The sequence below is a fragment of the Mus caroli genome, chromosome 18, assembly GCF_900094665.2.
Source record: "Mus caroli chromosome 18, CAROLI_EIJ_v1.1, whole genome shotgun sequence".
Lineage (NCBI taxonomy): Eukaryota > Metazoa > Chordata > Mammalia > Rodentia > Muridae > Mus > Mus caroli.
In genome coordinates this window covers 40,766,627-40,784,484 of record NC_034587.1, presented here as the reverse complement: position 1 = coordinate 40,784,484, position 17,858 = coordinate 40,766,627, and the positions used below count along the sequence as shown (strand labels likewise).

The window sequence follows — 17,858 nt, the reverse complement described above, 5'->3', positions numbered from 1 at the left end:
AGAAGGAAAGACAGTGATAATTCTATTGAAAACTGAGGGAACTGTGGTTCTTAGCAGCTGCCAAGCGGAAGAGAAAATGGTGAAAGGAAGGGGAGTTCTAGAAACCAGGCAGGCTAAGTGTTAGACCTCCTCGAGTAGCTGTCAGGTCAAGTCATCCAGGAGACAGAATACCTTGAGTGATAGGGCAAACAGGCTTAGATATTTGGCCAGTATTGGGGGAAAGTAGGGTAAAAGAAGAGACAGAAAGAAGAAAGATTGCAGATTTAGCAGAGCACAAGTAAAAAGCAATCTGCCCCGACAAGTTGGGAACAACGGAGACCCAGGTACTATACCCCTTCATGGGCCTTGGGTATGAACTTAGGATCCCAACACTTGGGACCAACCAAAGAGAATATGTTTAGCCTATGTCTTGTGATTTTCTAGTTTAGTTAGTTTTAAGTCAGGAATGAATAATTAATATCTGTTCTTGGTAAGTTTCCTTTTGGCTTGGTTTAACCTGGGTCCAGTTTAGTTACAATGGCTATAGTTCCTTATAACTTCCTGTCTGATGTTGATTTATTTCTAGTATAACCACTGAAGACCAGCAACTTAAAAGACAATTGCCATCAGCTTAGAGATTCTCCTTTTGAAAGACCTGTCTCCCTTGCCAGGACTTTCACTTCCTATGTACCAGGATGCTACTGGCCCCTGATCAGATGGATGCCCCCAGAAGTAGATGGCGGCAGCAGCCATTAATTCCCTTTCTTCCCTGTGAACATGCCCTTCCAGCATCTCAGCAAAGGTAGAGAATATGCACCCACACATATATGGCCATATGGCTTCCAGCAAGAGTCACACTTCATGAATTGTTGTAATTTTAGTCATTGAAAATAATCCCCAAATCCATATTTTTAAAGAGTTGTAACTTCTGTTAACACCTCCATCATAATCAACTGATTTCCTTATAAACTGTTTAACAAAGAGAATACACTTAAAAAAAAACCCTAAAAATAAAAGACAATATTGCTAAATGTGACTCAATATTAAAAATTGTTTTCTGCAGAGAGTATCATGGAGCCTGTAAAATGTAAGCATCTTATTAGAAGGTGATTATAATAGATGTATCTAGGAAACTGATAATGGCAGAATAGTGGGAACGGTAAAGACACTGGGCAGTTTGGGGCTGGAGAGATGATGTCTCAGTTAGTGAGAGTACTTATTGCTCTTGCAGAGGACAGTTTAATTCCTAGCCCCGACATGGCAGCTCAGAACTGTCTGCAACTCCAGTACCAGGAGATTTGGCCCTTTCTTCTGGCCTTTATATATAATAGACACTTATATACATCCATGCAGTCAAAGCAACCATACATGTAAAGGTAAAAACAATGTTTTAAAAAGTAGTCCATTGTCAGTGACAATGCAAAATTTGAAAATTTGGTTCCTAAAGTCTAAGCCAATATTCTGATCATGTCATTAAGCTCAATTTTATATGATTTCAGTTGGACCTCTGTGCCTAGAAATGAGAGAATTGAAATCCTTGTGCCTCAGTTCCCTTCCTAATAATCTAGAAATAAAAGTGCCACAGTAATTAAGATATGAAAATAAAGTAGCACGGAGTTTTTGATGTTTCAGCAGTAAAAGTTATATTTTTAAGGATGATGAGAGCAATGTTGTTGATATAAATATCACAAAGTAATAACTTTACATATTGCTGTGAGAATCCGGAGAGTGAGAAAGCCATTCAATCAAGTACCACAAATATCCTTCCAATTTTTAGAAGGTAAGCCTAATAAAAATCTTTGTGGCTCGTTCCAGAGAAAGCGGTGGAACTAAAGAATGAAGTGCCACTTAAGAAAAAATGATGGGTTTATATCACTACCGTGCCTATGTGTTGACATGTGAACTGACTCTGCTTTAATTCTCATTATCTGCTTATGTTGTTGCATTTACCTAATTCCACACTAATAAAATGTAATGATACCTTGACAAAGGAACAAAGAAAAAGAAAAATGATGGGGTCTAGGATATGGCTCAAAGGGCATGGGAGTACATCTCACAAATATGAGACCTTAGATCAGATCCTCAGTACCCACATAAAAAAAGTGAGGTGTCCAGTGGAGCAATGGGAACACCAACCCACCCATAAACACGTTTATCCAAAATTTATCCTGTCTACAAGAAATGTAGAGACAGAGGATGAAGGGAGTATTCACCCTCACATATATGAGAATGGCCAACACATAAAAGGCCCAACCTGAGACCCATCCAGTGGGCAAGCACCAATTCCTGACAGTATTTATCATCTTCTGTTATGCTTGCAGACAGGAATCTAGTATGGCTGTCCTCTGAGAGGTTCCACCCAGAAGTTGAACTCAGACAGATACAGATACCTACAGCCAAACAGTGGATGGAGCTTGGAGGCTCTTATGGTAGAATAAGAGGAAGATTTGCCGACCTGAAGGGGATAGGAACTCCACAGGAAGACCACCAGAGCCAACTAACCTGGACCCTTGGGGCTCTCAGAGACTGAACCATGAACCAAAGAATGTACATGGGCTGGACCTTGCCCGCCCTGCACACATGTAGAAGATATAAAATTGTGGGTCCCAAACAACTGGAGTGGGAACTATCCCAAAAGCTGTTTCCCATATGTGGGATATGTTAGTCTAGCTGGGCTGCCTTGTATGGGCTCAGTGGGAGAGGATTCATTTAGTCTCACAGTCCTGATATGCCAGGGTGGAAGAATATCCAGGGCGGGGGAGCTCACTCACTCAGAGATTAAGGGGATGGGGAAAGGATTGTAGGAGGGGATGACTGGGAGGGGTCAATGAGCAGGAAATAAATTGAAGAATAAATAATAATAATAATAATAACCCCATATAAGCCTTTTAAAAAGTGGAGTGTGACTACACAGGTTTATTGAATCCAGCACTGGTGTAGGGCGCAGAGACAGGATGATTGCTGGGGTATACTGGCCAGTCAGCCTAGATGTAAATGGTGACACTGCAGAGCACATGATGATAGAGCAAGGTACCTCAGTTTATCCTCTTACCTCTACAGATGTATTCATGGGCATTCATGCATTCATGCACATTCAGTATGGGAGAGAGTACATGTGAGAGAGAGACAGACAGACAGACAGAGTCAGAGACAAAGTTCCTTGAAATAATAAATAAATAAATAAATAAATAAATAAATAAATAAATAAATAAATAAAAAACTAAGAATGATGCTAAGATGCAACTGAGTCAATCAGGACATGAAATCACATATTAATCCCTGCACTCAAGAGTTAGAATCAGGAGGATAAGAAGTTCAAGATCTGCCTTAGCTACATAGGGTGAGGCCAGGTTGTTCTATAGTAGACCCTATCTCAAAAGACAGGCATCAGAAAGACTCAGCTATCAGGAGCATTGGCAAATGTCAGACCAAACATCTTAGGCTTGACATCTTCCTTTTCTTTACAAGGTAAACCTTGGTACAGGATGTGAAAATCAACAGATGCCTTTCCAACGTCCTCATTCCAGCAAGTTTCGTCAGCATCCATTAAAACAGTTCTCCTAAGGATTGTCATCATTCTTTTTCCATGTACATAATCAGTTCTTACCTCAGTGGGGAGTAGGTCATGTGTTTGCTTGACTTCCCAATGTACACAGAGAAATAAAGAAGATAAAGAGATGTTCACAAGGTTAGGTAAACATTCTAAGCATGACCAAGAGTTGAGTACATGACTATCAGGGTTGTTCCGGTCATAGCCTGCTCAATCCTCCAGACACTAAGCATAGAAAGCTTTAAATACATTCTCCATTCCTCCAACCCATGAAAGGGGGATCATATTGTTACCAACTAGCAATTGTAAATCCAGATCAAATATCTCTGTGCAATATTTATGTACACATTCTAAGCTTATTCTCTTACCAAACAAATATATTTTAATGTATATATTTGTCTCTGGGGAAATAGTGTCACCTCATAGGTAAAATAGTAAATTGAGTCTTGAAACCAGGCCTCTCTTCTTCAGGGGCTTTCTTCACTGCCTACAATGTGACACTTAAAAGCCCATCCTTTTCCCAACACCATGGCCAATTTCCTACCAGAACTCCCACATTAACATTCAGAATCACAAAATTACTTGGAATTCACACTGAAGTGAAGTGTTTCCCAAGACACAGGTGAGGGTTAATGAATTATGAGGCCACATAGAATCAAAAGTGTGAAGTTGCCACTATAATGACATTGACTTTTCTGTCTTCATGATTTTGCTTAGCTATTCAGTATAACATGATTCCCCCACCCCAGATTCAGAGTCAATGAGTGCTCAAATCACTGTCCAGACTTTAGTGCAAACCTAAATCAGAATGCTGTCATGGCTGCTAATATTGCTTAAAGTATGCCTAGGACAAGCTCCCAGACAATGCCCTCTCCCACACTGAGACTGTCCCTTACATTGTTATAACAAAAGAAGTTACCTGATCAAGTATGAACTCTCCTTAACAGAGGCTGTTGAAACCTTCTTGCCAGCAGTGTTATCACTACATAGCTGACAAGATTAGCTTGAAAAGCAAGATTGTTACTGATTGAACCAATGCTTTGTGGTGGCAGAAAATATAAACATGTCCCAAATATGCACATGAGAGTTTACAGACAGAAGAAAACAAGTATTTTTATTATATCAAGAATTGAATAGATAAACCAATAAATGAACCAAGAATAGAATACAATAAGGGAATGAATGAAAACACATAAATGAACAAGGCATGACCTTTGGTCTTTTGGAAAACCAAGATATTTACATTTTGCTAAATGTCTATTTTCAGCGAATATTATTTAATATCCAACATTGTGCAGGTATTTTCCTAAGTACAACCATATTCGTTCCCAAAGAGTAAACAGATTTTGTCTATCATTATAGATTTAAATTTATTTTTTTAAATTGTGATGTATATGAGGGATTTTTGCCTATGAGTGCATGTCTGTACACCATGCATATGTCTGATGCATGCAGAGGCCATAAGAAGACCTCAGATTCACTAGAACAGAGTTACAAATGGTTATGAGGATTCAAATAGGTTCTGGATATTGAACCTTGTTCTTCTGAAAGAGCAGTGTGTACTCATAAATTCAGGGCCATCTCTTAAGTCCATAAAATTAAAATTATTTAAAGTGACATAAAGAGTACCATGAAATATATAACCAGAGAGCTGAATGTAACTGAGAAAATTTTTATTACCATTTCTCAAAGGTTGAGGGCTTTATGTTTTACTTCTTATCCAGGGAGAATAAGGAAATGACCAACATGGTTGGGAGATTAAGAGGCTGGCCAGAGATAAAGCAAGAGAAGTAGGAACCACTCTAAATCCTTCCCAAGGACCTTGGAGAAAAACAAACTGGAGGAAGTGTGGTCAGAATCATTCTACAGAGACCATTCCACAGGACAGAGCTCTGAAGACAAAAGACAGAGTGGAAATACCTGGAGGAGTTGGTGGCAAACCAAAGTGGAAGACGTAGTGTCGTCTAAGATGCAAGAGTGAACATGGTTGGAAGCATGTGTATATTTTGAAGATAGAGCCAAGGTATTGGGGATGGATGGTGGTGATCGGTAAGGGTAGCATCAAGGTGAATACTGTGGTTTTAGTTTGAGCAATCACTATGAAATAAAAAAGAAACAGAAAAATTAAGAAAAATATACTTAAGGCTGTTAAGTGGTTAAAATAATAGCACAGGGTATGCCACATTGGCAATGCCTATATGATGTTCTGAGGAAGATACCAAACTTCATGTCCCTGAGATTTTCTATTCATAACAATCCCCTCATGTTCCTCATGTCCATTCATGACTTGAGCCCTTCCTGTTTTCTACACATCAGCACCCACTTTTCCCTTTCTCACTTTCCTCCAGGTGGTGGACTGTCTTGCTCGATATGTGTCAAGCACATCAGCTCCTTCTTCCCCGAGATCCTGGCTCTGGACATTCTCTCTGAGTGGAATGGACACTCATAGCTATGCCTGTAGTTCAAATCCTCACTTCCTCTGTTTGGATGCCCCCTACTCATTGATGCCTCTTCTTACCACTTTGTCATGAATATCCCCACCTTCTGTTATATCGTCTCTCTACTTCTCTCCAAAAATTTGTCATCTGAATATTTTTATAGCCTTTTAGTTTCCTCTATTGTCTGTCTCCTCAACTAAAATGCATGCAAACTTCACAAAGCATAGACTTCCATGTTATTTGTATCCCAAAACATGACTAGTGTTTAACAGTTTTGAAGACTTGGAGAAGGTCTGAGAATTTACTCTACTAGTTAGCTAACACTTTAGCCAGCCACCACTTGGGGATGTTGACAGAAGCCAGGCGCCACATTCCCGCAAGTGATTTAATTATCTTGTAACAATGGATAACGTGTCAATATTTGTATCAAACAGCAATTTCCCAAAGATGATGAAGGGAGGACCACATGAATTCTAAACAGAAATTGTCTTGTGGTTTTAGGAAAGAACATCAATCTCTTTTTATTAAGTCCCTAGTTGTGTTAAGAGAGCAGTAGCCCCATCTAAGTGTTGCTGGGAAATATGTGTCTTTATTGTTCTAGAGAGAAAAACAAAACAAAACAACTTACCCTTTGTGACAATGGGAGACATTGCTTCATTGGTCAAGACTGTTATACAAACATCCTGGGAAAGATAGTCTGAAACAAGATGATGGAGTTTTTTCTACTGGCAAGACAGGCAGAAACATGAAAGAAAATAGAGACCAGGTTTGGTAGATACTCAGTACACATTGGTTAATAAAGACTCAATCCTTTGGATTATTTACTACCATTATTTTAATATTCCAATGCATAAGTTCAGGCAATAGGAAAGTGAACCAATTTCCTAGAGGCAGGAAACTAATCTGGTCATTACACACAGCCCCGGGACACAGGAGACAGAACTGAACTCTCCTTATCTTGTGACAACCCCACTCTGGCACCAGCCTATCAGGACTTAAGGAATGCACAGCAGATAAAGAGAAAACAGGGTGGGTGGGGGGACGGTGAAGGACAAGAATAGGAGCGGAAGAATTGGAGAAAGGGAAGAATGGAAATCCTGTTTGAGTTCTGCATGTCTGCCCATCCATTCAGAACTACCGAAGAGACAAAGGAGACCTTTGAATTCCTAAACAGATAAGAAAATCTCAGCTCAGGGAGGCTTTCCTAAAAGAGGATGTCAGGAATACAGCTAATTTGCTTTTCCTGGAAGAATTTGGCTCCAAACTTTTCTGCCCTTCTTCCTACCTAGGTTACATTTTCCCCAGCCTGGAGGCCACACAAGTCAATCAATAACCAAAGATACCTATTATAGGGCACAGTGGGTGGAGCCTGTATTAGCATCTGCCTATATGATCACTCCTCAGTTTCTGAAGAGAAGCACCCTGTATAGTTCTTCTGGCTTTTGCACCCAGATCTTCAACAATGAAGGTGGCTATCATCTTTCTTCTCAGTGCTTTGGCTCTGCTGAGTTTTGCAGGTAGGTGTGTTTGAATATTCTTCAGAAATTAGTAAAAAAAACATTCTGCCTGTCATTTTATACATCCTGTAAATTTAGTCTGGTTAACTGATGCCAATGAGTTGAGTAACAGAAATGTTTCTAGTACAAATTAAATGGGGAAATGGTTATTGCTAACACAAAGGAAGAAAGATGCTCAGGTAAGATGTCCCCAGAGATAGTCATGGCTTGCTCTAAAGCCAAGGCTGCTACTTCATTTGGGATGTGATGGCAAAGAAAGTGTTTTGATCTAAAATACCTTTCTAACTGTAGAAATGGCTACTGGACTATGTAAATCCAATGCTGACTTACAAAATTTAAATTCTTAGCAACTTGCATAAAATTGATAACAATGACAGCCACTTAGTTAGCAGAAAAGTTTTGGTGATTAAAAGTTTTGTATTTGATCTGTTAAATGTTTCGAGAAAAACATCCTGTTTGAACATAGGAAGAAATCCCCATACTTGCCGTGAAAATGCTGAGAGATGATTCTGTGGTTAGTTTGGTTTTTGTAACTGACATTAATTAATATTTTTACCTCTGTCACTCACTGAGCAGAGATTTTGACAAGAGCCAAAGCTGTGCTTCACTAAGTGGCTTATTGTTTCAGATAAATATTTATGGAAGCAAGAGCTCCTTCATCCCACCTCATGCCTGATAATTAATATAACTAAATGTCTGTAGTGAGCCCCTGCACATTAATTTTTAGCCTCATTTACATTCTGGATCCAAGGGGACCCTAAAAGCTGCATCTTCTTTGATGAGTCCCAGAGATCTTTCTTTCCCCTCAGAGATCCCTGACTGACAATTACGTTTGGGAAACATTTCTACTTCGGGGGCTATCAGATTAGTTCCTTCCCAAGCAAACTCATTCACATCCACAGTTACCATCTACCTGAAAAATCAATACTTTTTTACATTACAATATAATTACATTATTTTCCCTTACCCTTCTTTCTGCCAAACCCAGCCACTGACTTCCTTGCTCTCTTTCAAGTTCAGTTTTCTTCAATTGTGGTCACATATGTGTATATATATCATATGTGTTCATGTCTGCAAGACTTGTTTCCTGAAGAACAAATTGAGTCTTTTCTGAACTAGCTGCATATGTAGCAGAAGATGGCCTAGTCGGCCATCACTGGAAAGAGAGGCCCCTTGGTATTGCAAACTTTATATTCCCCAGTACAGGGGAAGAAGGGCCAAGAAGGGGGAGTGGGTGGGTAAGGGAGCAGGGCGGAGGGAGGGTATAGGAGACTTTTGGGATAGCATTTGAAATGTATATAAAGAAAATATCTAATAAAAAATAAATTAAAAAATACATGAAATACAAGTTTAAAATATGGTCCCTTGGTGTCATGCACCTACAGGAAAAAGCTCTTTGAGAACAGGTGGTGTGTTGTCAGAAAATTCCTATTTTTAACATTGTTTACAGAAGGAACTTAATGATATCAGAAGACCTGATGGCTATTTCCCATACTGCCACCAATACCCTGAGGTACAGATATTTATAATTCACTGACTGTGAGATGAAAAGTCTATTGGATACAGAAAGATCACTGATGGACATGTCAAAGGTTTCTGAATAGTTAGTAGGGCCTACAAATTTCAAATTCTGAGTAGATGGTTTCTATTCTCAAGGAAGTAGATCAAATTTCCTAAAATGCCAAAATGAAATACTCAGTAATGGTCGACATTTTACTTGTTTCTTTTCAAAATCTTAGCAGGCAGAGAGTGAAGAAAACTCATGTGCTGTCCTTGGAAGTTCATGCAAACAAAAGAGTTGGAAAGTAGACAGTGCAAGCAGAAGCGTCATATGAAAACTATATTCTTTGACAAATAACAATAGATCTAGCGTCTTTATTTGGGATCCAGGTTGATGTTTGATTTATGTTTTCTAGGTAACACTTTTTCAGCTAAGGTGACTGGAAAAGAGGTAAAGTGACTTTTATAATTTATAATTTATAATCTCTTTGGGAAGGGTTGAGAAATGATTTCTCTGTGTAGTCCTCCTTCTCCTGGAACTCACTCTATAGATGAGGCTGCCCTTAAACTGCCAGAAATCTCCCAAATGCTGGGATTAAAGGCACACACCACCGCCACCCAGCTACTTTATAATGTCTTAATTCTCTAATCTCCTATACAGACTAAAACTGTTTGATCCAGTAAAAGTATAGCCAGGATCTGAGCATGCATGTCTCTGCATGTTTACAATCCAAAGCACTTGGGAGCCTGGGTTATGAGCCAGGTTTAAGGTCAGTTTGGACTACACAGTAAGAGCTTGACAGAAAGGGGGCAGGGGGATCGTACACTCTAGCAGTTACGTTTTTGGTAATTCAAGTCAGGAACAGGGGTTCAACTGGTAGGGAACCTCGGCTGCTAAATACGGGATTTATAGTACTTCCCCAATCTGCATGGTGCTGTGTTGAAAGACGAGTCCACTGATGCTCCTGTAATTGTCTACTTCCCGTTCTAAAGGAGACTTTTATACATACACTAGGGCTGGCAGGTGGGGCAAGTAGTTTAAGTGGAAGCTCTCATGTTCATTCCATGTAGCCCTTACTCCTGACTTGATCATGATGGCTTTCATTGCTTCTGATTCCCAAAGTAGACTAAAGGAGGAAATGACCCTCATCTCATTACATAGAAATACCTGAGAAAATCAGGGGTGAACCTGGAGTTTAAGTGAATAAATCCTTACATTTTTGGTAAGCATTACAGAAAAAAAAAACTGGCACCTTTAGAAGCCAAATCTAGTTGTCCAAGTATTGATCCACGAAAAAAATAGAAGTTAGCAAGACAAGGATGATATCCTATGTTGAAAAGGTGATGAGGTAATGCTCAGGAAATGAGAACGAGGATCCAAGGATCACTAGATATGTGACTTTAAGTCAATTCGTCACTTCGTAAGTCTTCCCTTGAAGGAGAGAACGATGATAACTTTACAAGGTCTTCCAAGGATAGATCAATAAATGAATAACTGACAGTTTTGATTAAAGGGTGAGACTTTTCCAATAGAACAATACATAAAATATAAGACAGAGACCTATAAGAGGTATTTAATGAGAATCAGCTTTTACTGGAAAACACAAGCCAAGGATTCCAAGCACAGGTATCTAGGATGACTATCCTGTCAGCAACTGGTGTTATCTTCCTCCTATTATTCAATCTCACTGAAGCATCACACCTTAAATGGGGAAATGATCATTTTTCCTAATTGGCAGATGAATTGACTGAAATCAAGGAAGGAACTAGTAGACCCATGATGTCACATAACTGGGAAAGGACTATAATTTGGCTTTAACTCAGCTTTTCTGATTTCAGGGCAGATTTATTTCTATTGTTGTTGTCTTTTTGTACAATACCCAGTGTCATTATCTTAACTGAAAAAAAACAACAACAACAACAAAAAAAAACCAACCAAGCAAGCAAACAAAAATAAAACTCCCTTAAAACAGTCTTAATATTTTATTATTAAAATGACTCTTTAATTCTGTGTTTAGCCTAGTTGCCGTTATGCAATGGGGGGATGTCCCAGAATTTATCACCCTGTGTGTGGGACTGATGGAATTACTTATGCCAATGAATGTGTTCTGTGCTTTGAAAACAGGTGAGGATAAAGTTTAATTTTAAGTTATTTATCATTAGAATTTCACATATGTTATTGTTTTAAAGGCTAAGTCAATAAATGGAACTTTCTTTTCATAAGTTAGTTATGATATGATTTAAAATTGCTTGGATGATAAAAGCCCTATTTTTTAAAGCAATACATTGATATTTTAGATTTTCAAAAAGCCTATACATACAAAATGCCTTTAATCTGGAAAAAACAGATCAGTTCTTGATAATAGCAGAAATTGCAAGTTCTAATGCACCCTCTCATTAGCAAGTATTATTTATATAGATTTTAGTGAACAAACATATATTTTATAACATTTGTATTCATGGTTTATGAGAGCTAGCCTCAAAAATGTTTAATTTTCTGAAATATTTAATGTTGGGGAACAGGAATCAGACTCAGAACACTGGGACAAACAGCTGCGTCACAATTTTTCTCTTACAATATAACTAAGTAGTTTCTATCCGCCAGTCATTGTGCTAAGCCTTCCCTGTTTCCCATTTGGCTGTTACAAAGCACAAACAAACAAACAAAACCTCATAAGCACATGTAATTGCTTCTTATAAGTTGTGGCAATTGCCAACAGAGTGTTAAGTGTTACATGACCAAAACAAAGATGGTAATATCCTCTAACTGAAAAGGTCAAGAAAGGATTAATGAAAAGAATGCCTTTTAAATGAGGCTCTGAATTTCAAACAACCAACAGAGACCCCCAAAGTGACAGCAAACACTTAGATTTTCTAGAATTGACTCCATGTTAAAGACTTCAGCACAGGCTCAAGGGACTATAAATTGTCATTATTGGTCTGCATAAGTCTCTCCTTTATGATGCATACTCTCCTCAAGGCTGGCTCTAAATGATTTCAGAAAAGTCTCTCAGTTTATCCTGGATTGTATACATTGTAGATTCCAAATAGTAGGAATTTGGCTTCATGATGGGTGTTTGTCCAGTGTGTAAAAGGTGCCAGGCACAAGCCTGTTTCTCCCGCACAACAGGCTCAGGCAAAAGAAACCTGAATTCCAAGCCAGTTTGTTCTGTCACCTGTCCACCTGGGCCAGTGTTTGAGGCCCTGGCTCAGGGGGTTGGGAGGAGCAAGTGAACGTTTTGGAAAGAGTGCATTTGAAACCACTTGTTAATTTTCTCATGACCCCTGTTGTTGACAATAAGGTCAAGCATCATTATTTCCATCTACAGGGAGTAGGAGGGCCTCACAACACCCTGGGGACTTGTAAAATGTCCAAGTGTGAGGTCTAAAGCCCAAAGGTCTCTATTTAGAGTGAAGCATTTGGAAAATACGAGCGAAGTGCTGAACACTCATTCCCTTGACCTTTGAACCTACTGGCTGCAGTTCTCTCTTTGCGTTCTTTCAAACACGTGTAGATGTAAGAGGCACATTCAACTGTCTGAGCATGCAACATTTCATTCTGTTCTGAAATAATACTTAGGTCTGGATATAAGTTAGGCTTTCTCAAACATAAGAGATATTCTAAGGTTTCTATAGTGCCTTTGTTTCTATTGCCCCTGTTAAAAGTCCAACAGGGAGCCCACTTTATACTGCCTGGATGCCAAAGACCCAGAGGCTAGAGAGTCCAGAGACCTAGGGTAGAATCAAACAGGATTGTGAAAGAAAAGAGGTCAATAAAATGATTCCTAATGATACTCTGCTATACGTGCAGACGGGAGCCTAGCATAACTGCTATCAGAGTTGCTGACACAGACCCACATCCAAACTTTAGGTAGAACTTGGAAAAAGAGGGTAGAAAGGATTGTAGAAACCAGAGGAGTCGAGGACACCACACAAAACCCCACAGAATCATCTAACCCAGGATGATAGGGGCTCACAGAAACTGAACAGCCAACCAAGAGAGCCTGTATACGACTGACTTAGGCCCTCTGCATATGTTGCAGACGTCTAGTTTGGTCTTCTTCTGGGAGTCCTAACAGTGGGAACAAGAGCTGTTTTTGACTCTCTTGCTGTTTTCTGGGATGCTTTTCCTTATATTGGGTTGCTTTGTCCAGCTTTAATGCAAGAATGGTGTCTACTCCTACTGCTATGTGCTATCTCATGTTTGGTTGGCGATCCATGGGAGGCGTGGCCTTTTCTTTTTCTCTTTCTTTTTCTTTCTTTCATTTTTTTTAAATTAATTTAATTTAAGATTTTTACCTAGTCACTTTACATCCTGTGCACTGTCCCCCTTCCAGTCACCCTCTCCTATAGTCCTTCTCCCATTCCCCTCCCCTTCTGTTCTGAGTTAAGTGGGCCTGCCCTTGGTATCCCCTGACCCTTAGCATTTCAAGTCTCCTTGAGGCTAGGTGCTTTCTCTCCCACTGAGGCAAGACAAGGCAGCCCAGCTAGAAGAACATATTCCACCTACACGGAGCAAATAGCTTTGGGACAGCTCCTGCTCCAGTTGTTTGGAACCCACACAAAGACCAAGCTGCTCATCTGCTACACATTACGGGGAAGCCTAAGTCCAACCCATGTATGTTTTTTTGGTTGGTAATTCAGACTCTGAGAGCCCCAAGTGTCCTGATTAGTTGACTCTGTTGGTCTTCCTGTGGAGTTCTTATCTCCTTCGGGCTGTGATCCTTTGTCCTATTCTGCCATAAGAGTCTCCAAGTTCCATCCACTGTTTGGCTGTGGGTGTCTGTATCTGTCTAAGTATGCTGCCCAGTAGAGCCTCTCAGAGGAAAACTTGCTTCTGTCTGCAAGCATAACAGAGAATCATTCTAGCTTGCCCATGGGATGAGTCTCAAGTTGGGCCAGTTATTATTGGTTGTAGATTTCCTCAGTCTCTGCTCCATTCACCATGCCTGCATTTTTGTAGAGAGGATAAATTTGGATTGAATGATTTATGGGTGGGTTAGTGTCTCTATCACTCCACTAGAGTTCCTGACTAGCTACAGGAGGTGGTCTCTTCAGGTTCCATAACACCAATGTAGTGAGTCACAGTTATGGTCACCCCTTTTGATTCTGGGGTACCTCTCCCAGGTCTCATCCTGGAGATGCCCCCTACCTCCTCACCCTCATCAATTGCAGTTTTCCATTTATTTTCATGGTCAACTAGTATCTCTCCTGTTCTTCACACTTGATGCTGAATGCCCCTATTCCTCCCCATGCCCTCTCCCTCCCAGAGTCCTCCCTCCCTCTACCTGCCTCTTATGATTATTTTATTTCCCCTTCTCAGTGAGATTCAAGCTTCCTCTCTTGGGCTGTCCTAGTTGCTTAGCTTCTTTGTGTCTGTGGGGTGTAACATGGTACCTGTATATTATGACTAATATCCACTTTTTACTAGAAATGGAATAAGTGGAGTGGATAGCAAGGGTCAGAGAGGAGTGTCTTGGAGGAGAGGAGAAGAGAAACTGTAGTCAGTTGAGATCTAAAATTAATAATATTTTAAAAAGTTGCCCATACATACAATAAAAATAGACTCATCAGGTTGTATTTATGCATTGGTACACACACACACACACACACACACACACACACACACAACAATAGTAAACATAGAAAAGAAACTATCAATTTGAAAGTGGATGGGGAATGAAGGGTTGAGATGGAGGGAACTTGAAGAGTGTGGAGAAAGAGAAGGGAGAAGTGGGGTGACTATATTTTAATTAAAATGCAAATTTTGTAAGTTGCACAAAAATGACCTATGTTGCCACTATTACCACAGCCAGAACCTGAACCTAACTATTGGGGTTTGTGATGCTCTGAAAACATCAAACAGGTCTTTCTTTTTTTTTTTTTTCCTTTCCTTATTCTCTCTCTCTCCACTTTTTACTATTGAGTCAAGATCTCACTCTACAGCCCTGGCTAGCCTAGAGCTTGACAGGTAGACCAGATGGCCTCAAACTCCACTACAACAAAAATTTTACATAGGCATTAGAGATCTGAACTCAGGGCGTTATGCTTATACAGTAGACACTTTACTGATGAACGAACAAAGATGGGATTTTCCACACTTTTATAGAGAGTTATAGCTGCCCATTCAGGAATAATTCTAGGATGTTCTCTTCTAGATCAGTGGGGAAAAAAAAGAAGCTGCTTTTATCAGGAGTTTTGGGGTTGGGGAGATGGCTCAGCAGTTAAGAGTGCTGACTGCTCTTCTACAGGTCCTGAGTTCAATTCCCAGCAACCACATGGTGGCTCACAACCCTCTGTAATGAGATCTGACACCCTCTTCTAGGGTGTCTGAAGACAGCTACAGTGTACTTACATATAATAAAAATAAATAAATCTTTAAAAAGATATATCAGAAGTTGCCAGATTTGTTAAATCAGGACGACATCATTAGTAAAGTGTCTACTGTATAAGCATAACACCCTCAGTTCAGATCTCTAATGCCTATGTAAAATTTTTGTTGTAGTGGAGTTTGAGGCCATCTGGTCTACCTGTCAAGCTCTAGGCTAGCCAGGGCTGTAGAGTGAAATCTTGCCTTCTGTGCTTTCTTAGAGAAACTGTCAATAACTCTTTTCTATAGAAAATCAACTACTAACAGAACATTCTCTGGTGCTAGAAAAGTTGTCTGCTGGTATGGGTCGATACATGCCTAGTAGTCATTGGCTCTTAAACACACTACACTGAGACACTGACATTTAAATAATGTTAAATTTTTAAGATTAAACAACTAAATGCGGCTAATGAGCAGAGTGTACCAAAGTGGACAAGACAGCTGTGGATAACAGGCTTATGTGCATGATGTTGAAATTGGCACTATCATAGTTTAGCATTAATGTTAAAATGAAGAAACAATGGATCCAAAAAAACGTATCTGTGAGAATAGATGAGTATCACGTGTTCTTCAGCAATAAAGACATAGAAAATTTGTTTCATGACAGTATGGTCAAGGAAACAGTTATTAAAAAGAGAATTCTAGAAGCAGTATGATAACTAAGAACAATTTTAGAATTGAAAGACATTTAGGTTGTTTGAGAGAAACAGACTTGGCCAAGGTAACATGGGAACAGCAGAGAAAATTTTATCTAGAGAAGACCTTGGTACTGGCTGTTGTTATAGGAATCAAGATTGCTTGACAGAATCAAGCCCCCATCTTTTAAGCTGAAATGTTAAACAGCTAGAAAGCCCTGCCCTAACCTGGACAATAGCTAAGATGGCCACCTGGTCACTAAGTGCACAGCATCAGTAGTAAAAGAAGCAGAGGTGGATTTGAGATTCCTTTCAAGGGGTCCCAGTAACACTTCATTAGGCCTGTAAAGAACAATGACCTACAGTTTTTCTACTCTCTTGTATCCCGTGTGGACATGATAAAAAGCAGCAGATACTCAATGAATACACAAATGAATAAATGCATTAGAAAAGGGGAAAACTGAATAAATCATAAGCCTGTATTTTAAAGAAAGGTAGAATTATTTTTAAGTTTCATTTCTATTCTCCCATAGTCATTTATTTGTGCCAGTAAAATTCAAGCTGACCCTTAATTTATTTTCCTTAAATCTCTTCTACAGGAAACGCATAGAACCTGTCCTCATTCAAAACGGTGGGCCTTGCTGAAAGTCAAGATTTTGAACTCTGTTATGGCTACCGTAATGTTTGGCAAGTGGGTTCGTTGAATAAATGCATCTGAACATACCTTTTTCTTCCCAAACTTTCTGTTCAAAGGTGTGGATGAGTATATTGAGGATATGGAATTGGGGAAAGACCCAGACTAGACTAAGCTTCACCAGTTACTTCCTCACGCTCTCAGACATTACAGATGACGACACCACACAGTTGAGCATGAACATGTGTAATGAATAGAGTTTGTGTTAGGATGAAGAAGGTGGCCTATGTCATGCCCAAGAAGTGACCTGAGAAGGAGAAAGGGGGGTGTTTATTGAAGGAGATGAGTGTTAGTGCTTTGTGTACCCCACATGGTTTCACATGTGAGCCACCACAACTCTGCAGTTATTCTTTTCCTGTAAGGAAACTTAGAAGAGTAAAGTTGCTTGATGAACAGCCCAGCAGACAAGTTGCCAGGGTGTTCTTTCTGATCTGGCTGACCTTCTTTTAACCACAATCACCTCTTATGGATCATGCCTTGTCTTTCTTCAATGGGAATTCTAGATAAAAGCCCCCTACTGTAAGATTTCCCCCAAGTCTATATTCAATAATAGAATATAGATGTAATATAATAGAATATAGTCAAATTAATTAGAAACAAGGAAATGTTCTCAAGATGAAAAATATCTACAACTACTTAAAAATAAAAAGGGAAAGCATCTTGAGATTCTGAGAATCACAAAAAAAAAGTCTCAGATGGAAAGATGGTAGAGAGCTAACACAGGTGAGGCTGTGTCAGGATCTGTAGTTTGGTGGGGAATGGGTCAGCCACTGAGCCAGAAATAACCAAGGATACCAGAAATACACTAGGAAAGCCGAGTTGCCTAGTTACCCACTTCTGGTGATATTCCAGTATTCCTGTCTTGAAACTGAACTCTTACCACTAGAGGATGCTGTAATCTAGCAACTGACTCAGCTCAAGCAGCCTGACAGCTCTCACCAAATACCTTGCTATCTCAAGTTATGGATGCAAGATGGCTCCCAGCATCTGATCTGTGATGCTAGAGGACACTTGAAGGGCACCAAACCTTAAGGAGTTCTGTGATGGAGAGTTATTTTAATCACTGGATCTTATAAATTGCCCTGTCTAGTTGGACCAGTCTGCAAATTCACACACACACACACACACACACACACACACACACACACACACACACACACACACACACACACACA

The 17,858-nt window shown here is 39.6% G+C and overlaps 1 protein-coding gene across 1 annotated transcript; it reads left to right on the top strand.

Annotated features, from left to right (window-relative positions):
* The first annotated feature begins 7,341 nt into the window (after positions 1–7,341).
* Spink1 (serine peptidase inhibitor, Kazal type 1) lies at positions 7,342–16,712 on the top strand. The gene is made up of 4 exons (XM_021151136.1): positions 7,342–7,484; positions 9,401–9,435; positions 11,003–11,109; positions 16,589–16,712. Exons 1-4 carry the CDS (start codon positions 7,430–7,432, stop codon positions 16,632–16,634), a joined length of 243 nt encoding a protein of 80 aa, XP_021006795.1. The 5' UTR covers positions 7,342–7,429; the 3' UTR covers positions 16,635–16,712.
* The last annotated feature ends 1,146 nt before the right edge of the window (positions 16,713–17,858 follow it).

Bases quoted from the DNA above. Each gene is read 5' to 3' on its own strand.
- Spink1 (XM_021151136.1), top strand. From the start codon at position 7,430: ATGAAGGTGGCTATCATCTTTCTTCTCAGTGCTTTGGCTCTGCTGAGT. The intron at 9,436-11,002 runs GTAAAGTGACTT...TTCTGTGTTTAG, and splicing joins CTAAGGTGACTGGAAAAGAG to CCTAGTTGCCGTTATGCAAT. The intron at 11,110-16,588 runs GTGAGGATAAAG...TCTCTTCTACAG, and splicing joins GTTCTGTGCTTTGAAAACAG to GAAACGCATAGAACCTGTCC.